Source organism: Cetorhinus maximus, chromosome 7, assembly GCF_964194155.1.
Source record: "Cetorhinus maximus chromosome 7, sCetMax3.hap1.1, whole genome shotgun sequence".
Taxonomy (NCBI): domain Eukaryota; kingdom Metazoa; phylum Chordata; class Chondrichthyes; order Lamniformes; family Cetorhinidae; genus Cetorhinus; species Cetorhinus maximus.
In genome coordinates this window covers 17,210,198-17,238,160 of record NC_135885.1, presented here as the reverse complement: position 1 = coordinate 17,238,160, position 27,963 = coordinate 17,210,198, and the positions used below count along the sequence as shown (strand labels likewise).

The 27,963-nt window shown below is 44.3% G+C and overlaps 1 protein-coding gene across 1 annotated transcript in view; it reads left to right on the top strand.

The window, feature by feature from the left end:
- The window catches only part of LOC144682610 (cohesin subunit SA-2-like), a 123,114-nt gene that overhangs the window by 42,922 nt on the left and 52,229 nt on the right, over nucleotides 1-27,963 (top strand). The window contains exons 7-17 of the mRNA XM_078545103.1: nucleotides 1,075-1,146; nucleotides 7,143-7,347; nucleotides 9,134-9,276; nucleotides 10,184-10,257; nucleotides 12,513-12,636; nucleotides 14,835-14,933; nucleotides 19,105-19,184; nucleotides 21,008-21,115; nucleotides 23,768-23,882; nucleotides 24,869-24,986; nucleotides 25,072-25,175. Of these exons, the coding sequence (XP_078401229.1) occupies nucleotides 1,075-1,146; nucleotides 7,143-7,347; nucleotides 9,134-9,276; nucleotides 10,184-10,257; nucleotides 12,513-12,636; nucleotides 14,835-14,933; nucleotides 19,105-19,184; nucleotides 21,008-21,115; nucleotides 23,768-23,882; nucleotides 24,869-24,986; nucleotides 25,072-25,175 (1,242 nt within the window). The remainder of the gene's footprint in view (nucleotides 1-1,074; nucleotides 1,147-7,142; nucleotides 7,348-9,133; nucleotides 9,277-10,183; nucleotides 10,258-12,512; nucleotides 12,637-14,834; nucleotides 14,934-19,104; nucleotides 19,185-21,007; nucleotides 21,116-23,767; nucleotides 23,883-24,868; nucleotides 24,987-25,071; nucleotides 25,176-27,963) is intronic.

Sequence of the window (27,963 nt, the reverse complement as noted above, 5' to 3'; positions counted from 1 at the left end):
AACCCAATGGAAGTCCATGGCCATCAACACCCTCTTAGGGCATGGTACCTGGAGGAGAAGAAGGGACTTTGCAGCAGAAAGTATTTATGTCAATGCCTGTGAGAACAGGGAGAAGATGCACAAGAGGCTGGTTGAAAGCCATATAGACCAGGAGGATCTCCATTTTGATCCCTGGTCTGTACTGACTTCAGAGAAGAGACCTAGAGTACTGTAATGAGCCTCAATGTTTCTGGGATAGGGAAGGTGAAAAACAACCAAGGTTCCTGCTTCTAATTGCTATTCAATGATGTGTGCTGGGGAGTGCACATAACCGTGTGCATATCATTTGTGCCCTCTGTGCATAAGTAGCCCCTTTGCACTCAGTTTACGGTCACATATAAAGTGTGGCTGCTTAGGGCATGCTACCAGGAAGCATATATGGGCCTAACCCCATTAGCTCTTGGCACTTCAGGAGAAGGGCAGGACAACTAGTGGAGGAGAAGTTGTAGCTGTACGTGGTTCAACTGCTTTCAAACCTGGCAGCCTGTAATAGCTGCTCTGGTAACTTAATCAACTGCTTTAGCAGTGCAATATATTTAGTCCACCCCTCTCACCCTCAATTAATCACAGCACTTCCCAGCACGCTGGAGATGGAGGCGATTTTGCCACCCTGAATCAAAGCCACTTCCCGAATCCCACGCCCCCCCCAGCAGGAAAACCCGGTCTACGAGTTTGCATTTCCAGTGAAAGGGGCGAGGAAAAGGTTGGATCATTCGTGATTGGCAATAACTGGGTATCCATCTTGATTGTTATGTCTGTGGCATTTTGCTGTATGTAAAATGGCTGTCACATGAATTGCTCACATAACAAGAGTGGCTGGAGTTCAAAGGAATTGATTGTTGGTGAAACGCTTTGAGAGGTTCTGAGGATCTGATTTTGCTCTATATTCTGTTGTCACACCGGTGACAGAGTCAAGTTGCTGCAACATTGAATTGAAGAGCCCCGTAGATATTTTTGAAGACTGTTTCCAAGAAAAATAACCTTTGCCTTTTACAATGCTCATGAAATTCAATTTTACCATTGTGTTTTTTACAGGAGACTGGCTTGCAATACAAGAAGTTCATGGTGTACCCCTGGATCCTAAATGTTACATGGCCGCTGGACCTGGTAATATGTCAGCTTTCTTCACTTTAATGATGACTGTGTTTTCCCCATCACAAGTAGTGATTTTTTTTTAACCCTCCCTTATTCTCTGCTGACGGAGGTGACTCAAATTTCAAATGGGAAAAACAGAAAATGCTGGAAATGCTCGGGCAGCATCCGTGGAGGGAGAAATAGAGATAACATTTCAGGCCTATGTACTAGGTTTTAAGCGCAGAGGCAGGGAAAGGGGGTGGGGAGGAAAAGGAATGAAACCAAAAATGGGTCCAGAGGAGCTGTCAATGACTAACAGCAGAATCATCCTCAGTAGCGGCTGTCCGGAAAATTGGGGCAAAGGTTATGATCTGAACTCAATGCTGAGACCAGAAAGCTGTAAAGTGCCTAATCGAAAGAGGAAGATGCAGTTCCTCAAACTTCCGTTAAGTTTCATTTGAACAGTGTAGGAGGCTGACGGCAGAGAGATCAGAGTGGGCATAGCTGGAGAATTAAATTGATACAAGCGGAAGTTCGGGGTCATGCTTGCGGACTGAACAGAGCTGTTCTGCAAAATGATAACTCCATCTGCATTGGGTTTCCCCAGTGTAGAGGAGACCACATTGTGAGCAGCGAATGCAGTATGTTAAATTGTAAAAAGTACACACACTTCGCTGTTTTACCTGGAAGGAGTGTTTGGGGCTCTAGGGGTTAGAATAGGGGAATTAAAAGGGCAGCTGTTGCATCTCCTGCTCCTGCATGGAAAGGTGCCATAGGTAGGAGATGGGGAGTTGGGAGTGATTGAGGAGTGGACCAGGGTGTCGCAGAGGGAACAGTCTCTTCGGAATGCTCAAAGGGGAGGGAAAGATGCATTTGGTGGTGGCATCATGCTGGAGATGGCAGAAATGGTGAGGATTGAATGCGGAGATTCTCAGGATGGCGGCCGGTGACTAGTGGAGTTCCGCAGGGGTCAGTGTTGGGACCACAACTTTTCACTTTATACATTAATGATCAAGATGAAGGAACTGAGGGCATCCTGGCTAAGTTTGCAGATGATACAAAGATAGGTGGAGGGACAGGTAGTATTGAGGAGGCAGGGAGGCTGCAGAAGGATTTGGACAGGTTAGGAGAATGGGCAAAGAAGTGGCAGATGGAATACAACGTGGGGAAGTGTGAGTCATGCACTTTGGTAGGAAGAATAGAGGCATAGACTATTTTCTAAATGGGGAGAGAATTCAGAAATATGGAGTGCAAAGGGACTTGGGAGTCCTAGTCCAGGATTCTCTTAAGGTTAACTTGCAGGTTGAGTCGGTAGTTAGGAAGGCAAATGCAATGTTGGCATTTATTTTGAGAGGACTAGAATATAAAAGCAGGGATGTGCTGCTGAGGCTTTCTAAGGCTCTGGTCAGATCACATTTAGAATATTGTGAGCAATTTTGGGCCCCATATCTCAGGAAGGATGTGCTGGCCCTGGAGAGGGTCCAGAGGAGGTTCACGAGAATGATCCCAGGAATAAAAGGCTTAACATATGAGGAATGTTTGAGGACTCTGAGTCTATACTCGATGGAGTTTAGAAGGATGAGGGGGGATCTGATTGAAACTTACAGAATACTGAAAGGCCTGGATAGAGTGGACGTGGGGAAGATGTTTCCATTAGTAGGAGAGACTAGGACCCAAGGGCACAGCCTCAGAGTAAAGGAAAGACCTTTTAGAACAGAGATGAGGAGAAACTTCTTTAGCCAAAGAGTGGTGGATCTATGGAATTCATTGCCACAGAAGGCTGTGGAGGCCAGGTCATTGAGTGTATTTAAGACTGAGATAGATAGGTTCTTGATTGGTAAGGGGATCAAAGGTTATGGGGAGAAGGCGGGAGAATGGGGTTGAGAAACTTATCAGCCATGATTGAATGGCGGAGCAGACTCGATGGGCCGAATGGCCTAATTTCTGCTCCTATGTCTTATGGTCTTATGGTCTTATGGTTGGAAGGAAAGGATGAGATGAGCCCTATCATGGTTCTGGGAAGGAGGTGAAGGAATGAGAGGAGAAATGAGGGAAATGGGACGGCACAGTCAAAGGCCCTGTCAATCACCGGGATGGGGGTTATCCTCAGTTAAGGAAAACTGAAGATGTGTCGGAAGTACTGGTATGGAAGGTTGCATCATTGTCAGCTGTGATGGAGAAACTGGGAGAGTACCACAGAATCCTTACAGGAGAGGGTGGGAGGAAATGTAATCAAGGTGCAATGGGAGTCAGTGGACTTATAGTAAATATTGGTTGACAGCCTATCTCCAGAAATGGAGATCAAGAAGTTGAGGAAGGGAAGGGAAGAATCCGATATGAACCATGTGAAAGTGAAGGAGCAATGGCAATTGGAAGCAAAGTTAATGAAATGTTCTGGTTTGGGGTGAGAGCACGAAGTGGCATCGACACAGTCATCAATGCCTTGGAAAAAGAAGTTAGCGAGAGATCCGGAGTTGGATTGGAACAAATGATGCTCCACATTGTTAGGGTTCTACTATCTTTACCCACCCCCACCCAGCAAGGTAAATTTATTCAATTGAATTTATCGTCAGTCTTACTCCTCAACTGAGAGAAATTTCAAATCATTACAAGAGCTTAGTCAACTTTGTCAGCTCTAGGCTTGGTCTTAAAAATAAAATGTCCCCCCTCCCAGGAATACTTAGACTAAACAAAGATATTTCAAAATAAAATATACATGGTATAATATAGCAGAAATGACTCTCCTGAAGAGTTAACCTCTTTCAGAACATATAATGTCTCAATGAAGAATTCTAGAGAATTTAGGGTCCTGGGGCTTTACAAATTGAGTATACAACTTTTTATAATGATTATCTGATAACACTTTATCATAATCTTGAATTTTGGATTACATTATAGTACTAATTGGAATATTACAAAGTGTAAATGCAAGATAATCAGATACATAAATGCAAAATACAACTCTACCTGAAAGTATATATAAATTACAAATCCACTTAGAAATACATGCAGGATATTCAAACAAACAATAAGCTAGTTTCTACTTACAATCAAAGTGTAAAGCATGGTCTCTGCCTTTGTCTCAGCTAATGGGGAGATCTAATAAACACCTGGACATTTCTGCAGTTGCGCAGATCTGACTTCCTTGCAAGTTTCGCAGGTCCATCCTCTGTGTAAATCTAACAGTCTATTTTAAAGAAAATCTGTTGCTTTTAGAAGAACATCATCATTGTCTGTTATATTCTGAGGCTCTTTGAGAGAATTCTTGATGGGTCAAAACATGTTTTGCTAAAAAGCAAGTGCATCTTTTTGTAAATAAGTCTCAAACCCTTGTCTGGAAAAAAGCCTGAGAAAGCCTTCTGAAGGCCTTTGTGTTCTGTGTATGATTTTGTCTCATACTGCTCTTAGCAAAGTTTTTTTAAAGCTGTTTTTTCAGCTGAGTTAAATTTTTAACCCTTTCATTAACTGGGTTGAATCCTTAACAACATAGCTCACGAGAAGGCAAGCATAGGACCCAACATGTGTTCCATATTAACAGCTTTTATTTAGAGGAAGTGAGTGGAGTCAAAGAAGGAGCTGTTCAATGTGAGAACAAGCTCAGCCAGGGGGAGTCGGGGTGGTCCTCTGCTGCCTCATTCCCTTGGATAGTGAGTGCCATCAGCCATGGAGGGAAAGATATAAATGCCACAAAAATATATTAGTGTTTAATTTCCTGCGAAGCTGAGGGACAAAAAGCTGGTAAAGACTTTTGTGGTTGGCATCCTCCTGACAGCAGGATATTCAAACAAACAATAAGCTAGTTTCTACTTACAATCAAAGTGTAAAGCATGGTCTCTGCCTTTTGTCTCCTTTGAAGGGCATATGATAAAGTTTCCTCTCATTGATGCTACCTTGGCAGTGAGGGAGGCCAGACATTAAGAGCCCAATTTGATATCCGTGCAAGTGGATGGGTCTTGAATGTGCTAACACGCTCCCAAGTTGTTAAAACAATTGGTGTTTGTTAAAATAAAGTGAATCTAATATTAACTTTTATAAAACTATGGACTGATCCTCAATAGTTTTCTTTTAGCAATGCACACTGGAGCTGCAAAGCGTACAGTATAACAAAGAATCAGACGGTGAATACATTTGTTCATGGGTGGGACAGAGCTAGTTTACCAGAGTCAATACATCGGTGTCTAAGTTTGGGAGCACCCACTTTTGGGTGTCCCCTCAGCCCAGCATGCACACTCAGCGCAAAAGTGGTGAAGCCTGAGCAGCCCTGGATATTGGGCATCGGGCGATATTATAATGAAGTTGGCAATGTGGGTGGAGGTAGGTGCGCCAAGCACTGGTGCTGGCTGCCTCTGGGCAAACCACGGTTGTAGCAGGGATCTGACACGGGTGTTGGGCTCCTTGTTTAGATTGTGATGGTGATAGATATGTGTATAGATGTGATGACGAAGGATGTCTCTTGGTCGTCCTTACCCAATATGGCAGGCAGCATGCTTCCAATGCATGCACACTTCCTGCCTACCATTTTGAGGCCTAAGGAGACTGCGTCGTGCCTGAGAAAATGAGTGCTGCGTAACCCAGTTTAACCCACAAGCTTCAACACTACAACATTTTTAGAATTAGAAAGAATACTAGTTTGGGTGGGGGAGTGAGTTGAGGGGGCAGAGTACATAACAGCAACAAAAATTCCCATTGATTCTGTAGCTTTCTTGTTCTTAACTAAATGCTGGTCTTTGTTAATAAAACAGAGGGATATCCCTGCAGGTTTAGGAGCAGTGGGTTAATAAGAACTTTCTGTGTCATGCCGTTTTCTGTACAATGTAAACCCTCATGTTTTTCAAGTTTGACTATAATGTCCCAAAACTGAAGATTAATCTCCTGGATGCCAAGAGAAATCATAGCGGCCATCGAAACATAATTTTATATATTCATTGAACACTTCTACTATAGAAAAATTGAAAATAGGGAACAGAGGTTGTTTGACTGCGCAGAATTGTTATGAATGTGAGGTCATGTGAACAAGCCTTGGCAGAAAGAAACCTATTTTGAGTTTGGTTATGGGCAGGGAAACAGAGAAACAATGGATCAAGGGGAAATTTTGGTTGCTGTTAGGGAACCCCCCCACCCATCCCCTCACTCCTCCATGGCTACTCATTTCTGAAAATGCACATGTGGTATCACATGAGTAAACACTGAAGCTGATTCATTCACTTAGGAAAAATGGCACCCTCTCACTTGCAATCAACGATATCAATTTTGTAAATATGGATAAAACTGCGCTGAGACTAAATGTGTGAGAGGATGGGGATGAGGGGGATTGGAGTGGAAGGGAGTAAACAGTTTCTAGGTGATTGTATAGTGAATGAGCCACTGGTTCCAAGGTTGCCAACTCTGACTGGACATATTCTGAAGGCTTGATCACATGGCCTCACACCCATAACAATTCTGTGCAGTCAAATAATCTCTGTTCCCTATTTTCAATTTTTCTATAGTAGAAGTATTCAATGAATATATAAAATTATTTCTCTCAGCATCCAGGAGATTAATCTTCAATTCCTGATGACTCCAACTACAGCAACAACTGGCATTTATGTAATCAGAATAAAATGTCCCAAAGTGCTTCACAGGCAAATTTTGACACCGAGTCAAAGAGGGAGATATTAGGACAGTGACCAAAGCTTTGTCAAGAGATGGGTTTTAAGGAGCATCTTGAATGAGGAGAGGGAGGAAGAGAGGCGCAGAGATTTAGGGAAGGGATTCCAGAGCTTAGGGTTACAGCTGCCAATTGTGAAGGGATGAAAATTTGTGACATGCAAGAGGCCAGAATTGGAGAAGCGCAGAGATCTTGGAGAGTTGTAGGAGGTTATACAGGTAGGCAGGGTCAACCCATGGCAGGAATTTAAAGCGATGATGAGACTTTTGAAATTGAAACATTGACAGACCAGGAGCCAGTTTAGGTCAACGAGTGCATGACAGTCGTGAAGGGTTGGCAACCCTAACTGGTTGGTCATTATTATCTGTTGCTCTGTTTCCAGGACAGTGGGGATTACCCCCTTACAATGTCGGGACCCAATTGGAAGAAATTCAAGTCCAATTTCTGTGAATTTCTCTCTGTGCTAATTCAGCATTGCCAGTACACTATCATACACGATGAGTACCTGATGGATACAGTGATCTCCCTGTTGACTGGACTCTCAGACTCCCAAGTGCGAGCCTTCCGACACACGAGTACGCTTGCAGGTGAGAATGGTGCGCTTTGTTGCAAGCTCGGGAAATGCCTTGGGATAATTGAGTCCAAGAGGCAAAGGAACAGGACTTGGCACCTTTGTGGCATCTTGGCACATCTTCAGGGCCAGCAACACCCGCCCAACACAAGGATCTACCCTAAACCCCGGCTGGATTTTCAAATAACGCCCCGATGAGGAATTTGGCTGGATGAGGGGCCATGAAAATCTGGTGTGGCAATGTTAGGCTTGGCAGCCTTTTGTCCTGCCTATAAAGGGAGAGCCCAGTCTTTAAGCCATTTAGATTTTAAGGGGCCCAGCTACTGCCCAGAGCAATATTAAATCTGAGGGGCAAACATTAATCTTTTGTGATGCAAATGATTTAACCTGCCTTTTGCATAGTATGCCTAAACATGCAGATATTTTTGTTTAATATATGTATGCACTCTTGGAATGTGGGTGTCAATGGTAAGGCCGCTATTTATTGCCCATTCCTAGTTTCCCTGTGGTGGGCTTCCTCCTCCTTGAAATATTGTGCTGTATGCAGGGATGGTGCTTCAACAACTGTATACATGGAGGGTGGACATATTGTTTGTACGTTCTCCAGAATTTCTGGTGGGAAGCCTTGGAACTGGCAGAGGTGACCGCAGAGCCAGCAGAGTGGACCTCTGGAGCTCTGCATCCGAAACTTTAGATTCTTTAAATTTGGTCAAAATGGCATCTGCATCCTCACTGCGAGAGTCAATGGCAAATAGAATAGGGTGTGAGATACTGGATCTTTCCTTTCCTCCTGTTTTCTTCCCTCTTCTCAGAGCCTGTCCCGGATCTCTGCGCCCCCTCCAATTCTGATCTCTTGTACACCCACAGTTACTTTCGCTGCACCTTTGAGGGCCATGCCTGCAGCTGCCTAGGCCATTCACTTTGGAATTCCCTCCCTGAACCTTGATAATCCTCCGTGAAGCACCTTGCAACACTTTACTACATAAAAGGCGCTTCGTTAATCATAGGAGGCATCGCTGCAATTACATAGGGTGGAATTTTATGCCCTGCTGGGATTGGGCTGGCATAAAATCAGGTGCCATAGTGTGCCTAGTGCCAGAGGAGTTGTTGGGTCGCCCAGCTGACCTTAGGCCATTTGAGGCCCTTAAGTAGCTAATTGATGGCAACCTCAGGGCCTTCTCCCACCACTGCAGAGGTGTTGACGTCACAAGGTGACATGGTGCCCATTTTGTGGGTGGTGCAGGGTCCGTCCTGTTTGTCCACCCTCTATCCAATGGAGGCCATTCCTCCATGGTACTGTCCCCCCCCCCCAATAACATGTTCCCCACCACCCTACCAAACCTGACACCCTCCCCCCCGCGCTGTTGCTGGGTCTTGCCAGTGGATTTACCTCAGTCTCCAGATCCATGCTTCCTCAGCATTGGGAACTGCCTGTGGACCCAGCAGTGGCCACCAGACCTGGTGGCGCTTCTGGGACTAGAGAACTGTTGGCCATTTGATTGCCTGGCAACTCTCGGAGACAGGACTTGGTCCCAGATGGGGGCGGAGGTCTCACCCTGAGCCAGTTAATGGCCCGACAGATGTCAAAGCACTGTGAGGCGGCCTGGCTGAGTGGAGGCAGGCTTGTCCCTAACCTTTCAGCAAGGGAACTGGGGCCAACCACTCCGTGCAAAATTCTAGCCATATACTCTGGGGAACTATGGCAACAGAATCCCTTGGTTACGTTCATGACATTGTTGTAAGGGTGAGTGCATTTGCTGGAATAAGTTTGCTAGGATATTCATATTTTTCTTTTCCACAAGCTATGAAACTAATGACAGCCTTAATCAACGTGTCTCTGAGTCTGAGAGTACAGTTACAAAACTCTCAGCGACAGTGTGAAGTTGGGAAGATTGATCAAAGACCCAACAGGAGACTGGAAACATACTTGCAGAAGAAAAAAGAGGTAAGGGTGACTGCTTTTAATTGTTTGTTTTCTGTTCTCTGTGCTGAGGTTGAGGAGAATGCCCCCTCTTGGTATTTAAGAAAAAAATCCTCAAGATGCGGACATCGCTGGCAAGGCCAGCGTTTACTGCCCAGCTCTTGTTAACATTGAGAAGGATGGTGACGCTTCTCGTTCCACTGCAGTTCATGTGGTGAAGGTATCTTTGGCGCAGCGTGTTTGAAAACTGACGCCAGTCATCCAGTTGCGGGCACCACCTCCCCACAACCCTGGAGCTCAAGTGGGGAGCAATTCCTGGATTTAAACTTGCAGCTTTTCTTAGCAACCCCCATTATCTTTGATTGAGGAAGGAAATAAGGTAAACGTGGTTGTTAACCTTTAGATTGTAGGAGAGGGCAGAATTTAGGGAACTCCATGGCATCCAGGCTCTGTTTAAAATAATGAAGAGCTTGCATAGAGTAAACCATCTCTAATGGTGGAAGGGTTGGTAACCGAGGGCACAGATTTGTGGTGATTGGCAAAAGAACCAGAGGCAACCTGAAGAAAAACCTGTTCATGCAATGAGATTTGGAGTGCACTGCCTCTTGAAGTGGTGCATATGATTCAATAGTATCCTTCAGAAAGGACATGGTTAATACTTAAAGAAACAAAAAATTTGGGGAATGCGGAGGGGGTGGGGTTTGGTGGAGAATGGGGACTAACTGGATTGCTCTCCAAAAGAGCCAAAGATGGGCCGAATGGCCTCCCTCCGTGCTTTACTATTCTACGATTCCAACTTAAGCAGGCAACTACCCGAGCTATCGGCTGCTGGGATAGTGGGTGAATTAGAATAAATGTGCGTCACACGGTTTTTTTTCTTTTTAAGGTAGTAACTTACAAGTAGTAACTAGTTTGATGCTGTTTCTTTCAGATCATAGAAAAGCAAGAAAATATTGAAAATCTGATGAACGCCATTTTCAAAGGAATCTTTCTTCATAGATATCGGTAATGTTACCCCCATGCTCCGCAGCTAAAAATAAATCCCCACTCCCTTGGGAAAAAGTGCTTTTCCTAGTTCTTGATTTCCCCTTTGTGGTTAGAATAGGACGATACTGGTGGATTTTTGGACAGGCCAAATGCAAGTGCGCTGGACTCACCCTGTTGTCCGGGGCCATTCATTGCCACCACTCCAGGTGGCAAATCCGAATGGGTGTAGGTTGCCCTTTCGTAGTGGCAGCGGGAAGCCCGACTGGGAGTGAAATTTAAAGGGCCAGGGGCAATTAAGGGAAGTGTCGCAATAGTGCGGGGGGGGGGCTAAAAGCGGCTGGGAGAGTCTGAAAAGGGGTTATCACCCCTTGAAGGAGAGAGACATGCAAAAATGAAGGAATGGGAAATCCGAGAGTGTGAGGCTGCAGGCAAGCGATGGGGCAGCCCAACACCCATCTGAGTGCTGCTTTAGACCATAAGACCATAAGACATAGGAGCAGAAATTAGGCCATTCGGCCCATCGAGTCTGCTCCGCCATTCAATCATGGCTGATAAGTTTTTCAACCCCATCCTCCTGCCTTCTCCCCGTAACCTTTAATGGAGGTGGTGCTGCTGGAGGCAGTTATTAAGGATGGTGATTCCCTTTGCCACGCTGAAGATTTGACACCATGAGCCACATAAGGGGATATTAGGTCTGATGACCAAAAACTTGGTCAAAGAGGTAGGTTTTCAAGGAATACCTCAAAGGAGGAGAGCAAGATAGAGAGGCAGAGAGGTTTAGGGAGGGAATTCCAGAGCTTAGGGCCCAGGCAGCTGAAGACACGGCCATTAATGGTGGAGTGATTAAAATCAGGATGTTCAAGAGATTAGAATTAGATGAGCATAGATACCGCGGAGTGGTGGAGCTCGAGGAGATTACAAAGTTAGGGAGCGGGCGAAGCCATGGAGGGATTTGAAACAAGGATGAGAGTTTTAAAATCAAAGTATTGCTTAATCTGGAATCAATAAAGGTCAGTGAGTACAGGGGTGATGGGTTAACGGGACTTGGTACAGTTAGGAAAATGGGAAATAGAGTTTCTGATGACCTTACAGAAGATAGAACATAGAAGTGTGTTGGAACAGTCAAGTCTAAAGGTAACAAATGGATAAATGAGGGCTCCAGCTATTAATGATATCACAAAAGCGGACTAGAGTGAAGAACAGTGCAGAAAATGAAGGAATATTTTTGGCAATGGTAAAGAATATTTTATCCAATATAACTTAATGTCGAGAAGGGGGCAATACACCGAACAATAAAATGTTCTCCCTCTAGCTTTTCCTTCCCCTTGATTTGCTTCCATTTGGGAAGCTCGGGCACCTTTTCCATCACTGTCGGAGAGAGTCCCTGGAGGATGGTCCCTGAGAACTCTCGGCAGTCTCCAGGGAAATATGCTGGGCTGGAGCACAGCCGGCAGATTGTTTTAAAGAACGTTACAGCAACTGACGGCGTTTAATCCTCAGAGTTGCCTTTGAACTGGATAAGTTCTCCATCACATGGAGGAATGACATTTTTTTGTTGCATTATAGCCAAGGAACATATTAAGCATAGAGAGGAGCATAAATAATTCCAATCGCTATTCTTTTCAAACTGCGGAAAAGAGAATACATGGCAGGGTTAAATCTGTGAATGTGTATAGATGTAGTTAAACTTTATTGTTACACGCTTAAACTGTACTTTCTTTTCCCTGTATCTTTTGAGATCACTGGCCTTTGCTGGGGTACTGCCCCATCAGCAGCTCTCTGGGACCTCATTCAGTGGTCGCTCTTGATGGAGAAACTGGACAGCGGGGTGTTGCCCAACTATTTGACTATATGAGGTATCACGAATGAACCCCATTCTTACCCTTGACTGACACCCCTGCAAACATAAGAGGTCACAAGGAATGGAGCCCAGGCCCTGCTTTCCCCTGCCTTCTCACAAAACTGGTGCTGCTGAATAGAAATTATAGCTGTGTTCAGTGAAATCAGTACAGCGCAAGGACCCGGAGAACGCTGCATTATCATTTGCAAAGTGGTCTAAATGAGGTGAACCCTCGATGATTTGAAATCATGGACTAACTCCAATGCGTTTGTAACAATGAGGGTTGACTCTATATCTATCTAGCTATTTTTCTTTCCATCTATCTGTCTGCAATATACAATATACATATATATTAAATTTTGTGTCTGAGTGTTTGAGATACACAGCCTTGGTATAGTCATTCATCGGAAATGTAATTCCCATATTCCTCCAGTGATGCATTACCTGAGATCAGAGCTATTTGTATTGAAGAAATAGGAGCCTGGATGAAAAGCTGCAGCGATCGTTTCCTGACTGACAGCTACTTGAAATATGTAGGATGGACTTTGCATGACAAAGTGAGTCAATCTGTAATATTCAGCATTGCTTTCTTCCTCTTACTTGGACCTTGATGAATTTCCCCTTTCGTGAGGCCTCTGGACCAGCACCCATTGAATGGTGTCAAATATTCGGACTAATCCGAGTCTTATGTTAATGCTCCACCCCGAAGCAAAGGGATGGAGTTGTGGTCCACCATTTGGGCAGTTCCTCTTTGTGGTTGTTCCGCATTGTTCATGAGCCTTTGCTCTTCGATTAGCACTCGAATTAGAGGTGGTCAATCAACTCAGCACAGCCCAGGGACCTCATTTGAATAGTCTATTCTCTTAAACCTAGACAACAATGCATTATCATTTGCAAAGGTGGCTAAAACAAGGTGCTCCTTGTGTACCTCCCTAGTCCCTATTAATGGGTGCCATCCCTCTCAATGGTGGGGCATCTGACCTGGGAGGAAGGCTCACAAAAGGAGGCAGGAAGGGAGGAAGAAAAAGGCTAAAGGGAAAATGTATGCATGGCATACCATTTGATGGGCAAACACCGATAGCAACTAAGAGGCTTATTATACTGGTGGGAAATATCAACAACCAATCTTGAAGAAGGAAGAAATGCACCATTTGAAAGTTTGATTAGTGCAATTAAGTACTTATAAAGAGAGACTGCTGGGACACTGGGGTAGTAGGTAGGAAGCAGAAATATGTAATGCTGCATTCTGTGAATAAACCTATTATTAAGAAAAGTATTATTGTCTATTTTGATAATTCACCAACTGGTGTAGGATTGGACTAACACCTAGATCCCCCATCTCTAAACACTCACCATCTCAAATGGGCTCTGCACCTGGAGAAGTTTGGAGAGAGAACTCTTCATGGACAGTTGTCAATCCAGGAACATTAGAAAGATTTAATGATAGAGTTGAGCTTAGTTTGGTCAGTACTGGATCTGGAGATGGAAGTCATACTGGAGGAATAGCAGGAGTGAGAGAAGGTGAATGAACTAATGGGAAAAAAAGTGTCAAAAGCAGAGGCAATGGAGCCAGTGTGTGGGGGAACAGCCACAAACATATAAAATGTAGGGGGCTAGAGAAGAGGGAGTTGGGAATTTGAGAGTGAATTTGTGAGGGAGCTGGATGTGGAAAGACAAAAACTTGCTTACTTAGCGCCTGTCACAACCTCAGGACCTCCCAAATCCTTTTCAGCCAATTAAATACTTTTTGAAGTTTGGTCACTGTTGCAAAGTAGGGAATGTGGCAGCTAATTTGCACACAGCTTGATTCCACAAATGGCAATGTGATAAATGACCTGGTAATATTTTTAATGATGTTGGTTAAGGAAAAAATATTGGCCAGGGCAGCGAGGATAACTCCCCTGCTCTTCTTTGAAATAGTGCAGCAGGGTCTTTTACCCCACTGAATGGGCAGATGGGGTCTCAATGGCTGGAGGAAAGCAGAAGGTGTGAGTGGTAAAGGAGAGGAGGATGTCATCCAAGATGGCCTTGTTGGTGAGATTTTGCAGGTGTAGGACCCATTTGAGATGGCAAATGTTAGGACACTGGATCAATGTGTTAGTCCAATCCCAAACCAATTGGTGACATATGAAACGAGATACTAATACTTTTCTTGATAAGTTTATTCATAAAATACAGCACTAAATATGTCTGCTTCCTATCTCCTACCCCAGTGTCCAAGCAGTCTCTCTTTATACTCTTTTTGAGCACAACAAAAAGCAAATTGAAGCAAATGAAACAAATAAAAGGGCAGGGGTGGGGGAACAGTCCCTTAAAGGGACATGATAACTAAAAATGACAAACTCTTAAAGGAAACTTAACAAATCAAATTAAAATGTTGTTCTTGGTGGGGGGGTGGGGGGGGGGGTCAATAAAGCACCCCAGCCACTGCGGTGCCCACTGGTCACGGAAGGAGTCTCTATTTATACGTGCTCTAAGTACTTCATTAAACAATGCCATTCACCTGTGTATCTTGACAATATACTTAACATACCATGAACATTTGGTGGCAGAATTTATGTGAAGGGTGAAATTGAATGAGGACTGGAGGGGATAGATATTGGTGAAAAAGCAGCAAAGGGCCTTTAGACATACGTTAAAACCATCAAGGGTGAGAAACAGGAAACATTAATGTTTAGTTTATCAAAATTTTATTGAGCAGAAAATGCACTTCTTTTTTCTCCTCTAACATTATACTCACTTTCTTTTTTTGAAGCAAAGCGAGGTGAGACTGAAATGCCTGATTGGATTACTGGGCCTGTACTCTGACAAAGGGCATTGTTCAAAAATGGATCTTTTCACCTGTCGTTTCAAGGTGAGTCAAATCTTTACAGTCTGGGCGGACTCCAAGGAAGTGGCTAGACTCGCTGTGGCAAGCAGGGTTTGGTACGGGAAAGCAGCAACAGGATCAGGGTTGACCAATTGCTGAAGGTTTCATCACAAGACCTCCTGTCTCCAACTGACTCACCCAGTTGGACAGCCTTTTTTCCAGCTATGTCACTTTCTATAACTAATAATAAAAAAAAGCTCAAAGAAACGATAAAATAAATGCCCAATTGGATCTTCTCCCGTGTTGCTCACTACAATGTCGAGGACAAGTTTGGAGGGTTGGCAGCTCTATGCAGAATGCACGGTGACCATTTCAGAGGCCTAGGTTGGGCCTGGATACTCGATTAGAGGGTTGGTGGGTGTGGGATTGAGCTTTAGAAAATGTGTTGGTTTGCAAAGAAAGAAAGACAAATAAGAAGAAAGATAAGGCCAGGAGTGGAGAGGAGTATAAGTGGGACTAGAAGCGGGGTGCAGATGGGGCCTGGAGCGGAGCTGGGTGCAGGTGGGAACTGGAGTGGAATACAGGTAGGGCCTGGGGCAGAGTGGAGTACAGGTGTGGCTTTGAGTGGAACGGTGTACAGATGGGCCTAGGAGTGTTGTATAGGTGGGCCCACAAACGTAGCACATGTGAGCACAGGAGCGGAGTACAGGTGGGGCCTGGAGTGGAGTACACACAGGCCCAGGAGCAGATTGCCGGTGGCCCAGGAGCCATTTACCAGTGAGCCTGGGAGCAGGGTACCCACAGGCCCAGGAGTGAAGTACAGGTGGAGGTATGTATAGAGGCTGTTTAGGGCACAGGTTCCTTAAAATGAGCCTGAGACCTGTTAATGTTAAGAGCATTTTTACATCAGCTTGATGTAAATGGGCCTGCAGGATTGTGAAGTAACTTTATTGTTTTTTCATTCTTATGCTCCTGTTGTGATCCGTTCACAACACTTGAAGTGTCAATATTATCAAAGCTTTCCCTCTCAGTCTTATCTTATGTGGAGAGTCATAGGGGCTGTATATCTCAGGTTTTTTTGTTGCAATTCCCAATGTGGTGCAATGTGGTACATTTCCAAACTCGAGGCATTTGCTCTGTTATGTTGAAAAAAATAGTTAAACAGAGCCGAATTTTGAATTCAGAATACTATCAGACAGTGAGCTCCTGTATTTGGCCAGTATGTGTTTTGTGCTTTGGAGGTATGCAGAGATGGTACTCACCAGTTTCTGTGTGTGAAAGTGAACTTATATTACGATGCTTCAAAATGTCTGCAGCCTCATGCTTCTGAGCTTGGTTTCAGTTTTTTTTAACCACACTCACAGGCTTGACTGACAGCACACAGTGAGCAGTCAACAGACTCGCACAATCGAACACCGAACAATTGAACAAAACATCTTTTCCCTCCCTTGTAACTCAAGGCCTTTATTTTAAATGAAACCAACATGAGCAGAAGGGCAGAACTGGTCTCTGAGGTATGAAGGTCACTGATGATGATGCTGAGATCGGCGAATTTAAAATTGTTGTCCTGTGTGATCACCTCGATGAGGCAGATGATCATTATTGCAGTTGTTTAATGAAAAAGGAAGTGTATCCTCATAATCACTGTCTGCAAAATATCCTGATCTACTCCCTATCAAGCATCTTGCATTCCGCTCTGTGTTGTCATCCAAAGGATAAACGTTGGTACTGAGTAACTGTTTGACCTGCTTTGGTCCTGATGGAGGTAATGCAGGCTTGTGGACGCCATTTGGCCATTTGATGCAAACCCAATCTTCAACTTCAAATCACTGGTTCCCTTGCACATGTCCATTTGTCACAGTACGCTTTAACTTAACCTTGTCTCTTTGCAATTTTTTCTGCTCCGACGTTCTTGTTGGATGGCATACAAGATTGGTCAGCGGCGTGTGAAAGTTATGACCTATTGTAACTTTGGCCGGTGTCTTTTCGGTCAGAGAGTATGGGGTGGATCAGTATGTGCGGAGTGAGATATGAACGGATTGTTCAAATTTTTTCCTCTCCGACACACTAGCTCTGATCACCCTGTTGAATTGTCTGATGCCACCATTTGATTGCGGGTTATATTTCAGTGTCAGCTGGCGGTGGATACCAAGGTTTGTCAGGAACTCCATAAACTGACGAGAAACAAACTTGAGTCCGTTGTCCATAATGATAGTCTCCGGCAAACCTCATTTTGTAAACAATTTGCCTGGAATGTCAACGACCAAAGTGGTGATTATGGAACTTGTTATAGCAATTTCCAACCACTTGCTATGTTGAGTATGAAGATCAAACAAAAAGTGATTCGTCTTTGGGTGAGAGTTACATTTTTTCCCGCAGGTTGGACATGGTGTTGTGAATTGATGAGTACCTCCACAGCTTGGGCACGTTTTTGAGCGTATCTGTCCGTGATTGGGGCAAGGGTTGATGAGCCTGCTGGGGTATCTTTATCCATAACCCTTACCTGCGAGCTGTATCTGTGACCCTGAGTCTGAGGGTGCATTTCTGTGCAACCTCTTTGAATCTAACTGGGCAGATTCGATTTGGACTGCCAAGGTCGAGGCTTTTTCCAAAGTCAGGCCATCATCCTCCATGAGGAGGTGTCCCCTAATTCATGGAATTGAAGTCCTCCCAATGAGTAGGCCACAAATTACTTCATCAGTTGGTGCGCCAAATTTACATGGAGAAACCAGTTGACACAACGCTGCCATGTAATGTCTTATGGGCTTACCCTTTCCCTGGCATCTCTGGCAGAACATGCATTTTTCAATACTCACACTTTTCTTTGGCTCAAAGTATTTCTCGAGAGCACTTACTGAAAAAAAACCACTCAGAGCCTGGAGTAAGCTGAAAGTAGGAAATTTTATTACAAGCACACAGGGGAGTGCTTCAGCGAACTGAAACCTCTGGTGTAAAATGCTATATCAAATGTAAACGTGTCTTCTGTGAACTGCTCGAATGTTGGTTGGCCTTCTGACCCAAGGCGATACATGGGTATTGCCTTCTTGTGGGCCGCTGCTACCTCTGGGCTCTGGACCACCCATACCCAGAGCAAGCAAATAAGATCTTGAACTTTGAAATCCATTGATCCTATGGCAGGGGTATGTCTCCTGGTGAAGAAAAGAAAGGTTCCAGAGCTGGTAAATTTAAATTATTCGCCATCCTCATCCGTCACCAGCTATTGTGTTTTGTGCCTTAGAGATATGCAGACATGGCACTCACCAGCTTCAGCATGTGAAAGTGAGCTTTTTATTAAAATGCTTCAAAATGTCTGCAGCCTCATGCTTCTCAGCTTGGGTTCAGTTTTTTAACTGCAACCACAGACTTGACTGACAGTACACAGTGAGCGGTCAAAAGACACAGGCAATTGAACACCGAATAATTGAACGACTCAACACAACAGCCAGGTTTCTGTTTCTTTCTCCACAGATGCTGCCAGACCAGCTGAGTTTTTCCAGCATTTTCTGTTTTTATTTAAGCCAGGTTGTGTGCTGAGTCATGGGGTGAGGGAGGGGCAGGGGCAGGGACGGGCAGAGGGAGGCGAAAGGTAGAAAGAGTAAGGGAGGGGAAATTGTTGCACCCATATTTTGCCTCTTAGGCAATGAGTAGGCAACGAGTCAGCAAGGAGTAAGGCATCTTTTATAACACCCACTGAAGAAAACTACCAGAGTTTGGAAACCAATCATTTGTGACTTTCCCTTATAGTCGTGGATTGTTACCTCGACTATAAAAAATGACTCCATCCCTGTGGTTTTGGTCAGGAGGTCTAGGTTGCCTGACATTGGCAAAATCTTTGACCTGCTTTGCCTCACATCTGTTGTTGGAACAGGCCCATCAGATTTTCAGACTCTTTGAAGAAACCGCTTTTTCAATCAAGCTATTCTTCAGTGTGTGACAGGGTTATTCAACAAATAGACTGCAAGTATGCATTAGTGCATGGAAAATGTTAATGGTTAGTCTCTAAATATGAACTGCACATGATCATGTGCTCTAAATATAGTAAAGAAATAATCAATATAATTAGATGCTGCTGTGTTATTAAATTACCATTTGAACATTAAATCATTATTAATATAATCACTTGACTCTTGAGGTGAAGGTCGCTGACATTTTTAGGAAGTTGATCTCCATCTCGCTAATTGAGCACTCTGTACTATGTTCCATTGCTTTCCTACAGGATAGGATCATATCAATGACACTGGACAAAGAAAGTGAAGTAGCTGTTCAAGCAATTAAGGTGTTAACTCTCATGTTGCAGTAAGTGAATACTTCTTTTTAAAATAAAGCTGATTTTTCCAGTTGTGTTGCTACATTCAGTTCCTAAAAAGCGGAATTCCGATTGGTGAATGGAACAGTAATCCAAACCATCCTGGGACTAGCATGATTATGTTGTGTTCCTTTAATTCATACCACCTCCCGATTGTTCCTCTTCTACAAAACTTTGATGGACTGGTCATTGACTATTTAGTCATTTCCAAGCCCTTAGCATCCACCAATATTGTACAGAGTCCCACTTGATTGGCACAGTTTCTATTCCCTACTGTTCATAGAATTCCAATGGTCAGGTACTTCACCATTCTCTTCTATTTTATAATTTTGTTGAACTGTATCACTTCCTATTCTCTCCCATTAGACATGCTGGATTCTAGTGGACCAAAACATACCCTATTCATTGCTATTTTATGGAATTCTAGTGGACTGAACCAACTCCCATTAGCTTTTATTATATTGAATGCCAATAGATCATTCAGTCCTAGTGCATGGAATTCCAACTGACCAAACCACCTCTCATTCATTTCCAGTGTATAAATTTGTCAAAGCAAGCACAATGTTGCAATTATAGATCGATATCTCTGATACTTGCCTTGTGCTTAGTGCTAAAGGTCATTCCTATTAGAAACAAAAGCAGGAAATGCTGGAAACACTCAGCAAGTCAGGCAGCATCAGTGAGGAGGGGGCCTGGGTTAACCTGTCAGTCCTGCACTCTTTGTCGACCTCCAATCCCTATGGCCTGGTTAGCTGAGTTGGCTAGATGGCTAGCCTGTGGATTGGAATAGTGCCAACAGTAGGGGGTTTGATCCCTGCTCAGGCTGAGGTAGACTTGGGTCCTTCCTCTTCATCCTACCCATTTTAAAAATTGCAGCACTTTGCTATGATTTGGCGAATAATTGCCAAGGACTTGCCTTCAGACAGGGAACTGAAGATGAAGAAGAATCCCCATAGTAGTGCCTTGCTCCCTACAAGTCCAAGTGTGTCTTTATATGCCAAAACCTTACAGCTGTAGTTAGAGCCTAGGGGGCAAACGGAAACTGTTATAATGTTATTCAGCTTAATTGGGATATCATGTATCACATGTGAATCTAGACATTTTAGAACGTCCATATTTGAGTGCTACCCTGTGTAGTGTACATGATGCAGTGGTCCACAGATAAGCGATAGCCTCTGCAGGAGTTAGTTGGGGGTGCGGGGGGTGGCGGGGGTGTGGGGGGATGGGGGGGTAGGGGGATGCAGGGCTGTGCTGTTGGAAGACTTTGAATGGGTAGTGGCACTCGGGGATGGGCCTGGAGGAATGAAAGGTTGGGGGGAATAGTGACACTCAGAGGGGCGGAGGGGCCAATACTTAACTGAAATATCAGTCCAGATTACACACTCTGGTTTCAGGACTTGAACCAACGATCATCAGACTCAATGTCAGGAGTGCAACCTGAGCAAAGGCTGACACTTCACATGCAAGAGAAACCTAACTCAGCTTGCTTGCAACAGGGGTAAGATAACCTCTGCTTTTTTCCAATGCTATCTCCTTTTCTCCCAGCATCATGTTAAGGTGGGGACTGCTGGTGGAGCTCAGTTCTGTGTGTACCAATAGCTTACACAATGAACAATGGCAACTAATCAGACTGAGGTGAGGCTATCAAGGAATCACCTAAACCTCTCCACCCCAACATTCACATACTATGCAAAAGGGCTAGAGATCCGGTTCGGGAACTCTGGCCGTTTTACCCCGTTGCAGTCCAGGAAAATAATGTGCAAATAACAACATGGAGTAAAATGATTGGAATCTGTTTCTTAATTTCCCGTAGGAACTGTGACGAGGTGTTAACTTCAGGAGACTGTGAGCAGTTGTATCACTTTGTTTATTCAGCACATAGAGCCGTGGCTTTGGCAGCTGGCGAATTCCTGCACCGAAAGTAAGTGATGATCTTCTGAATCAGAGAGAATGAGCACAGTAATAGCCCAGGTGTCCGCTTTCTTTTTCATAGTCCTAAGGTGCGTCTCAGAAGTGGAGCTGCAGCCGAGAAAGAACCAATCTTGAGGACGTTGGCGTTGGGGTTCATATGTAGGACGAGCACTTGTAGATAACTGAAAAATGGCCTGACCCACTGGTCATGTTTTCTGTATACATCACCAGAGGGGAAACGATGCAATATATGATGATTCAGGCTCAGTCCCGGTTTGCTCTGAGGAAGCTACCAACTCAAACACATATGCAAGTTCTCCAACTTTGTAATACAGCTACTAACTTCTCAGAACCTTATCAATGAACCTATGGATGGGATTTTGCGGCCTCGTCTTGGGAGATTTGGCGGCCCAGCCAAAAGCCCATTGGTTTTCGGCGGGATTGGGCGATCCCTGTGGTGGGCGGGGCTGGAAAATCCCACCCTATGTGTTTTTATGTTATCTAATCCCTTATGTGTGATTGGTGCCTTGATGCTTAGCTACTAATTAAACACGAGGAGGAGAAAAACACAAGTATCTGATGCGATTCCCTGTGGCTAGAAACACGTCTGGGGCTTAAAATGTTTAAAATAGTGTTTGTCTTAGGTATCTTTTGAAATCCAGTGGCTGTTACTGAGGGTCAAAAGGGGTTAAAGAGAAAGTATGTTCTGTCTGACCCATGAGGTGAAGCTGGGCCGCTTGCAAGCAGCTATATTTTTGTTAATGCTCCCGTCAAGCGACAACGTGAAAAGAGTTAGAGAGTTACGGACCACACAAGTGAGCTGGAATTTCCTCCCCACCCCCCCACTTCCCAGCCTGCGATTTTCTGCCTGTCGATCCAAATGTGTCGAGAAATGTAAATTAAGTGACACAGAAGCAGAAAATCCCTTTTGTCCTTGGAGGAGTTCCCTTAGAAAGGAGGATTCAATGCAAAATGTCTGTGGCCAAGTCCACCCTTTTCCGCGGCCTGATGGCTTCCAATAGGAAAACTAAGAGGTAACAGTAAGTGTGCAGCCTGTCCCTTTATAACATGTTGTCATCATGTGGCAGCTCAGTCAAATACCTTTCATCTTTACAAAAAAAAAAAGCCGAGGGTAATTTTGGGTCTGATTTATTTGCTTCCTGAGTATCTGTAAGTGTTTTCCGTACAGTCAAGACTTGCCTGTTTCACCAGTTTCTATAAAAAATCTGTAGGCAGTAGCTCCACCTGCAGGCTGTGTATAATGCACTGTGTATAAAAAGGAAGTTGTTAGCCAGTTCTACTGCAGCAACCTAATGCTAATGCACCACTACTAGAAGGGCTTCCATGATATAAATGGGGTATGAGCAGATCCTGAGGCATTTTTGAGGACATTAGATTTCCTTAGGTCAGGCACATCACACTCAGCAACAGTGGCTCAAGAATTTGCTGCTTGATGTCAGCGAGATTCCTCAGAGCTGATCATAGTACCCTGCCATAAATTCACCGATAAGGGCAGTGGTATTGTTGCTGGACTAGTAATCCAGAGACCCAGGCTAACGCCCTGGGGACATGAGTTCCAATCCTACCATAGCAGCTGGTGGAATTTGAACTCAGTTAATAAATCTGGGACATCAAGCTAGTCTCAGTAAAAACTATCACCCATCTGGTTCACTAATGAAAAGGGAAGGAAATCTGCCATCCTTATCTGGCCTGGCCTACATTTGACTCCAGACCCAGAGCAATGACCTAGCAAGGTAAGTTCAAGTGCAGTTAGGGATGGGCACCAAATGCTGGCCTTGCCGGCAATGTCCACATCCCAAGAAAGAATAAAGCTCCTGGTGATGTCATAGTAATTAATGTAGTTGGACCATATCCTGTATTAGAAAGAACTTGCATTAATATAGTGCTAGTCTTGACCTCGGGACCAGAGTGCCTTTCAACCAACGATGTATTTTTGAAATGTGGTCAGTGTTGTAATGTGGGAAATGCTAAAGTCAACTTGCACACAGGGAGCTCCTACAAGCAGCAATGAGATGAATAACCAGATGGTTTAGTGATGTTGGGTGGGGGATAAATATTGGCCAGGACAACAGGACGAATTCTCCTGCTCTTCATCGAAATAGCACCATGGGATCTTTAACATCCACCTGAGAAGGGAAATGAGGTGTCAGTTTAATGTCTCACATGCCTCTCAACAGTGTAGAGCTTCCTCAGTACTGCAATGGAGTGTTCGCTTAGATTATGTGCCCATGTGGGACTTGAATCCACAATCATGTTGGCTTACTAGTACACCCTTGTATTGTATACTAATAACATTTTCTGCTGAAATGATACCTCCTATTTCCTTTGGGCAGCAGGCCTGTCTTCAGTAGGATCATGGGTCCTCGGGAATATATCTCTATTTGCAATGGGTCCCCGTAAGTATGTCAATATGTGCAGGGCGTTCTGAGTCAATATTTACAGATAGTCCTTAAGAGTGTGTCAGTATTTATAGGGGTCCATGAGAGTTTGTCAGTATTTTCTGGGGGACCTGAGGGTGTTTCAGTATTTGCAGGGGGCCCTCCAAACTTGTGTCAATATTTGTAGGGATTAATGAAGAGGGCCATTGTCTCTCAATTATTTGACCAAGAAATACCAGTCAATGGAAAACATTTGTACTTAGGTTGTTTTGCAGTCAAGAGTCTGAAGTGCAAGATGAAATGCCTGAGAGAAATCAAAAACCCATCCGTAATCTCAACCACATCAGGACTCTAGTTAACTTCTATCAGGAGAGCGAGGTAAGATTAATGCTTAGGATATATTACAATATTAAATCTTGCTCACTCGCTTGTAGTCTGACATTGTGAGTTATTACTGTTGCTGAAACGTGTGGAGTGTTTTTCCCCATGGTTGCATCCATCAACGGCATGGAATTGGAAAAGCTGGAACTCCATCTAATACCATCGGCAGGAATTTTTGGATGGTGTGGGGGGGTTTCTTGTCCTGCCACGTGAAGAATCGGCGGGAAAAGCACCCCTGCCGATCACATCAGCACCACAGCGAGCGTTAATTGGCTGGAGACGGGGCTTTCTCCCTTCACTTAGGCGCAAGGTCCTCCTCAGAGAGCTGTCGGCCAATCTGATTGGCCGGCAGCTATGTAGTCCTAAAAGTGCTAGTGGTAGCAGTGGCCAGGACTGGGACCACAAGCAATCCCCAGATTCTAAGTCTCAGAGCCCAGGACCACTCCCCACCCTTTCCCCATAGCCCTGAAAATGTTTTCTCTTCAGATAATGCATTCCAGATCCTAACCACTCACTGTGTCTAAAGATTTTACCACATGTTGCCCTTGCTCCATTCGCCAATCGCCTTAATTCAGTGTCCTCTGGTCCATGACCCTTCTGCCAATGGGAACAGTTTCTCTCTGTCCAGACTGCTCATGATTTGGAACGCCTCTATCAAATCTCCTCTTAATCTTCTCTTCTCCAAGGAGAGCAGAAAGAGGAGCGAGGTAGTGGAGAGGCAGAGAGGTTTAGGGAGGGAATTCCAGAGCTCAGAGCCTAGTCAGCTGAAGGCACAGCCACCAATGGTGAATCGGCCACCCACTGATGAAAAATCGAGAGATATCAGTGGAAGGGAAAATCAGGAGGTTTCCATAACAGGGATCCAATCTGCAGCTACCATTTTAAGCCCAATCGTCAAGACAAAAATCAGCCACGCTAAATCCCAGGAACAAATGAACTCCATTGAGGCTTGATGTTTAATGCTTGCTCCTTGCTCTCGTTAGGATAGTGCACAGCCAGCCTACCTCGTTGACAGTCTCTGGGATTGCTCAGCATTCATACTGAAGGACTGGGAGTCCATGACGGCTTTATTGCTGGAGGGTGGTGACTCTGAAGAGGAAGGTAAGGAAGTTGTTGGAGGGCCAAGCTTTGAATCCCTGCTGTCAGTTGACGGTACTTGCACTCAAAAAGCCCTTTTCTCTTCTAGCTTTGACTCACCTACAGAAGAAAGCACTGGTTGAAATTATGCTGAGCACAATACGACAGGCTGCAGAGGGCCATCCACCTGGAGGCCGATGTTTAGGGAAGAAGGTTAGTCTATTATCCATTAGTTTCCTAGTTTCATTGCAGAATGCGTTCAGCTAAAGGGCCATCTGGACATGGTGCACAATATACAACATGGGACTTGGCATGAACACGGGAAATGCTGGAAAAGTAAGACCAATATCATCTAGTTTGCTTTCCACCATTCCATTAATACATGACTCAATGATACTGGAGCTGTTGGCTAATCATTGCAACCAATATCTATCCTTTAATGTAACCTTTTTCTATTTTTAAATGCTGAGATTTCCCCCAAAATGTCACCAAATGTTTATGTGAGTGGCTGGTCTTGCACGAAGACAAATTTTCATCTTAATGCTTTTGTGCATTAAGAATGTGAAAAGCAATAAACTGGGGAAATTTTACAAATTTGAGTGCCCAGCGTGGAACATCGCCTGGAGACAGTGTGTATCAAGTATCCAGGTGCTTGTTACACATTGAGTTGAAACATAGGTGGATCAATATGATAAGATCATCTAGGTTTTGCACTGGGACATTAATAGGATATTGTTACCTGGATCATATATTGGGGGAGATGGTGGTGTAGTGGTAATGTCATTAGACTATTAATCCAGAGACTCTGGAGACATGGGTTCCAATCCCACTGCGGTAGCTGGTGGAATTTAAACTCAGTTTAAAAAAAAAATCTGGAATTGAAAGTTATTAATGGTGACCATGAAACTATCATTGATTGTTGTAAAAACCCATTTGGTTCACTAATGTCCTTTAGGGAAGAAAATCTGCCCTCCTTCCCTGGTCTGGCTTACATGTGACTCCAGACCCATAGTAATGTGGTTGACTCTTACCTGCCTTCTGAAATGACCTAGTAAGCCACTCAGTTCAAGGGCAAAAAAAAATGCTGATCTTGACAGTGGTGCGCACACATCCCAATAAAGAAAAAAAAATGTTCAATATGCTCATTGTCCTTTGTGGCTTGTAAGGGATCGAAATAACATTTTCAGGTTTCCCAATTGGCCTTTTCTCCCATTGCTTACTGTAAGCGTACGTTTCTTTCTCCCAGGGCTGTTAGCCTTTTCCTTCTTTTATTGTCACTGAAAATGGGCAAGACCAGCCCTGCTAAAGGCCCCTCGTTATCACTGGCACAACGCTGGGATGGCTGGGGAGCTGGATGGAATAGTGGTATCCTGCAGAACTGTGAAGTGGCAGGGCGCAGATTTTTTTCTGTGACTTCCATTACTTAGCCATGTCAGTGAGCAGAATCCAGGTGCTTTTCCACAAGGGGGAAGGGCTGTTGGTTGCCTCCATGCGGCCGGTTGTTTATCAACATCAGCAGCGGCCTGCAAGTTGGTTGCAAACTGCATGAATTAATAGTGAGAGGATGCAGGATGGACGAAACTGGCTGGGCTCTTTTCCCTAGCAAAGAAAATGCTGAGAGGTGGCTTAAGACAGGTCCTTAAAATTATGAAGGGGTTTTGACAGAAGAACTGTAGAGAAATTTTTTCCACTTGTGGGGAATCAAAAACTAGGAGTCATAAATATAAGATAGTCACTAATAGACCCAGTAGAGAATTCAGGAGGAACGTCTTTACCCAGCGAGTGGTTGGAATGTGGTACATGCTGCTGTAAGGAGTATTTGAGGTGAATAGCATAGATGAGTTTAAGGGGAAGGTAGATAACCACATGAGGGAAGATTCTGTGTAACTTGGAGAGGTTGTTATGTCTTGTAGTTCCCAGAAGTTTGAAATAATCTCATTTTTATATACAACTGAGTGTATTTTTCCAGATATCTTTCCATGTGGGACACAATGATCCTTTGTTGCTTTGTACATTGACTGTACTTCTGTAATGAGCGATGTGGCATCCTGGATACCTGTATGCATTTGCATGCCAATGTAGTCCCTACATCATTTTGGAATAATACAATATAACAGAGGTAGAAACCAAAACCTGATAGAGATGAAGGAATCTTCATAAAGGATCCTTCCCCTTAAAAAAAAGTCCCATGTAAGGGATGGGGCAAAGCTCCCCTGGTATTGCTGCTATGCCCTGGTTGCTTTTTGTATGATGGTCACAATACCCAGGGGATCAAGTTTCAACTTCCAGGCACCTTGGTGACTGGACAGCGTGGTATTACACCTCCCAGCAATATGGGTTGTCAGTGCTGCAATAGAAAGCTGCCTTTTCTGATGACTTTTAATGAAACATTTATTAATGGGGAAGGCCAGGAGATAAAAAAAAAGTGCAGATGGCTATGGTATGAAAAGATGTAAGGTACAAACGGTCTTTTTCCGAATGGCAGGCAGTGACTAGTGGGGTACCGCAGGGATCGGTGCTGGGACCCCGGTTATTCACAATATATATTAATGATTTAGATGAGGGAATTAAATGTAATATCTCCAAATTTGCAGATGACACAAAGCTGGGTGGGAGGGTGAGCTGTGAGGAGGATGCAGAGATGCTTCAGTGTGATTTGGACAAGCTGAGTGAGTGGGCAAATGCATGGCAGATGCAGTATAATGTGGATAAATGCGAGGTTATCCATTTTGGTAGCGAAAACAGGAAGGCAGATTATTATCTGAATGGCTATAAATTGAGAGAGGGGAATGTGCAACGAGACCTGGGTGTCCTTGTACACCAGTCGCTGAAGGTAAGCATGCAAGTGCAGCAGGCGGTAAAGAAGGCAAATGGTATGTTGGCCTTCATAGCCAGAGGATTCGAGTACAGGAACAGGGATGTCTTGCTGCAATTGTACAGAGACCACACGTAGAATATTGTATGCAGTTTTGGTCTCCTTATCTGAGGAAGGATGTACTTG